This window comes from Cynara cardunculus (genome assembly GCF_001531365.2).
Source record: "Cynara cardunculus var. scolymus isolate 2C chromosome LG 1, CcrdV1, whole genome shotgun sequence".
NCBI classification, from domain to species: Eukaryota; Viridiplantae; Streptophyta; class Magnoliopsida; order Asterales; family Asteraceae; genus Cynara; species Cynara cardunculus.
In genome coordinates, this window is record NC_037528.1 from 48,365,622 (window position 1) to 48,368,672 (window position 3,051).

The 3,051-nt window shown below is 33.1% G+C and overlaps 1 protein-coding gene across 1 annotated transcript; it reads left to right on the plus strand.

The window, feature by feature from the left end:
- Positions 1-531: 531 nt before the first annotated feature.
- Positions 532-1,665, plus strand: LOC112515608 (transcription factor MYB30-like). Its single transcript, XM_025122512.1, has 3 exons — positions 532-801; positions 944-1,073; positions 1,252-1,665. The coding sequence occupies exons 1-3, from the start codon at positions 669-671 to the stop codon at positions 1,607-1,609; spliced, it is 621 nt and encodes a 206-aa protein (XP_024978280.1). The 5' UTR covers positions 532-668; the 3' UTR covers positions 1,610-1,665.
- Positions 1,666-3,051: the final 1,386 nt, after the last annotated feature.

The window sequence follows — 3,051 nt, forward strand, 5'->3', positions numbered from 1 at the left end:
CTTACTGTGTAAGCATTTGGGTAAACAGCGCCTTAAAAAACATTTATCAGCATGGCCCTTTTTTAATTATTCTTACATACTTATAAGTGTCAGGGGTTGTTTGGCAATTGCTAAATGGTTTGGTGCAGAATGATTAAGATGCTTTCGTGATATAGTGCAAAATGAAATATAATTGTTTGGTAATTATGTACAATAAAATTAGGGCTCTTAATGGTTAAAGGAGATCCATGATACACAATCATTCAAATGGTTTTAAAATCATTAGGAGAAAGACTTTTTTTTTTGCGAAACAAGATTCACCTCTTAACGATTCAGATATTGTCTTTTTATGGAACTATTAAGAAATAAATAAACAACCCCTTAAATTTTTTTGATGGGACAAGTTGACTTCTTGGTCAATAGGATCAAGAAAATATTTTCAATGTTGAAAAATATTTCCAAGAAAATGCTTGGAAACTTCCATTCATGAAACACAAGTCTTAAAGCTAATATATAAAGGAAGCTAGTTCTTTAGTTCTTAGAGAATCATAGAAGAGATTTAAGCTTGTATTGTTTTATAAAATCAATTCTAGCAGTTTTTCGTATTATTACAGTATTTTTTCAAAAAGGATGTAAGAGATCGCATTTAAAAGGATCAAACTTTCAGGGTATTTTTGCTGACGTAAGTTATGAGAACTCCAAGATGCAATTCGCAGTCTGGTTTAACTAAAGGATCATGGAGTTCAGAAGAAGATCAGAAGTTGGTGACGTATATTAGTAGATACGGTATATGGAACTGGAGTAAAATGCCTGTGTATGCTGGTAAGTTGACTACATTCTTTTCAGTGTTTTGATATTAAACGTTGCACTTGACATGATCTTTAATACGTGTCAGAAATATAAAATGTTGGTGCTGTATTTGTCTGATTCCGTATTTTTATTATTATTATAATACTGTTTTTAGGTCTTTCAAGATCCGGCAAAAGTTGCAGGTTAAGATGGATGAATTATTTGAATCCAAAAGTAAAACGAGGGAACTTCACCAACGAAGAGGAGAAAACAATACTTCATTACCACTCAATTCTTGGAAACAAGTAATACGTTCAATTGAATTTACCAGTAAAATTCTTTTGAATTATGGTGTATTTCTTTTTATATGATTTTAGTACTTTTACTGATTTTAGTATTTCTTGTTTTATTTAGAACTAGTAATAGAGGATAAAAGGAATACATTTCACAAAATCAGTATTTCATTGTGCGGCTTTCTTGCAGGTGGTCTGCCATAGCAAAAAAGGTACCTGGAAGATCAGATAACGAAGTCAAAAACCATTGGCACGCCCATCTCAAGAAACGAATTACTCAAGATCCAGTGCCAGTAACAAAACCTAACAAAATAACAAGTCAAGATACTGAAAGTCCAACAGAGCTTGTTGATCACTTCTTCTCGAGTTTCTCAACTGGCCATACCACTTCATCATGCACGCTAGAAACAGGTTCTGTATTTGAACCAGTAATCGAGTTTGAAACCAGTTATAATATAACTTCACCTGGAACGGTTGAAGAAGTTGAAAGCTTTTGGCAACAACTTTACTCCAATAACGAGGACTTTGAACTCCAAGATCTTCTTTAATAACGATGCAAGTTCATTAGTTCATATGGCTTGCACATTATATGAGTTGTAAAATGACCAGTTGGATTTGGTAAGTAATTGAAGCTTTTCCGTTACAGTTTTGGGATTCAGGTTTTGAATTTATATATGAGTTGATATGTGTCAATGAAGGTATAATAAATTCAACCAATTGTTATGTTCTACCTACTCCCATGCATACATAGATTTAGTCATGTGAGTTTGTGGGTTTGTAATGGAGAATTCGATCTGGTCTAAGTCTAGTCAACATGGGCTCGAAAAAAGCTTGTTTGCACTACAACAAAATTGAGTTTATAGGACACACCTAATCTCTAAGCGTCCCAATAGACCGCTTTATAGGACTTAATTTATAGGGCCAAAATATAAAACATCCTATCTAAATGTGTTGTAATAAGTTTATATGACGTTTTTTGACGTCTTAACAAGTTTTTTAGGACATTTTTAATACAAAGTGTCGCATTAGCAACTTTATAGGATACTTTTGAAAAAATGTCCTATAAACTCATTTTTTTATAGGACAGTTTTTCAATAGTGTCCTATAAAGTTGCTAATGGAACGCTTTACATTAAAAGTGTCCTAAATAAACTTATTACGACGTCGAAATGCGTCATATAACCTTATTACAACGTCACACTTTATTTTTTTGGTCCTATAAAAATGTCTATTAGGATGCTTAAAAATTAGGAATGTCATATAAACCCAATTTTGTTGTAGTGTTGAGAAGGTAAAGACAGAGCCTGACCGACAGTTTGCTTCGATTCAGAACCGGTCTGATATGCAAAAGTTTGTTATTCATCGAGGTTGATCCGTTTGAAGGGGGGGGGGGTGAAATTAATGACTTTAAAAAACAAGGAAGACATTAAATAACGGACGATTTCTTTATCTATTCCAAAAAGGGGGAAAAAGACAAGTCTTATTTGGTTCGACTCAAAGAATATGATTCGCAAAAGGACCGATGGTCTAGTCTTACCCGAGCTGTTGATGTCAGAGTCTGGTATTTACCTCATCCCATCTAGCTTAATTCATTAAGCCCTATACAAATGACGGTCTATGATATATATATATATATATATAAGGGTCTATTCAAGGGAGAACTGAGTTGTTTGTGGTAACTGTGAGAACCAATATTAACCACAAATCAATAGATAAATTAGGAAATTTATAAATTTGGTAATTTTAAATTAAAATCTTAATACAATAATATTTTTGGTTTTTTAAAACTCTCTTCTCTCGTCTCTTCTCTCTCCGGCCACCGTCCTCCGGTGATACCACTATGATACCACTGTGATACCTAAAAATATTGAATCTGTTAAACAAAAGATACATTATGATACCTAATCATATATAAGATGCATAGTGATATCACTGTGTTACATCTTCGATCGACCACACAAACAACATCAATGTGATACCCAAGCACATAT

What these genes read in the sequence shown, in the direction of transcription:
- LOC112515608 (XM_025122512.1), top strand. Translation starts at nt 669, where the DNA reads ATGAGAACTCCAAGATGCAATTCGCAGTCTGGTTTAACTAAAGGATCA. An exon ending in TAAAATGCCTGTGTATGCTG is followed by an intron (nt 802 to 943) that starts GTAAGTTGACTA and finishes TACTGTTTTTAG; the next exon opens with GTCTTTCAAGATCCGGCAAA. An exon ending in CACTCAATTCTTGGAAACAA is followed by an intron (nt 1,074 to 1,251) that starts GTAATACGTTCA and finishes GCTTTCTTGCAG; the next exon opens with GTGGTCTGCCATAGCAAAAA.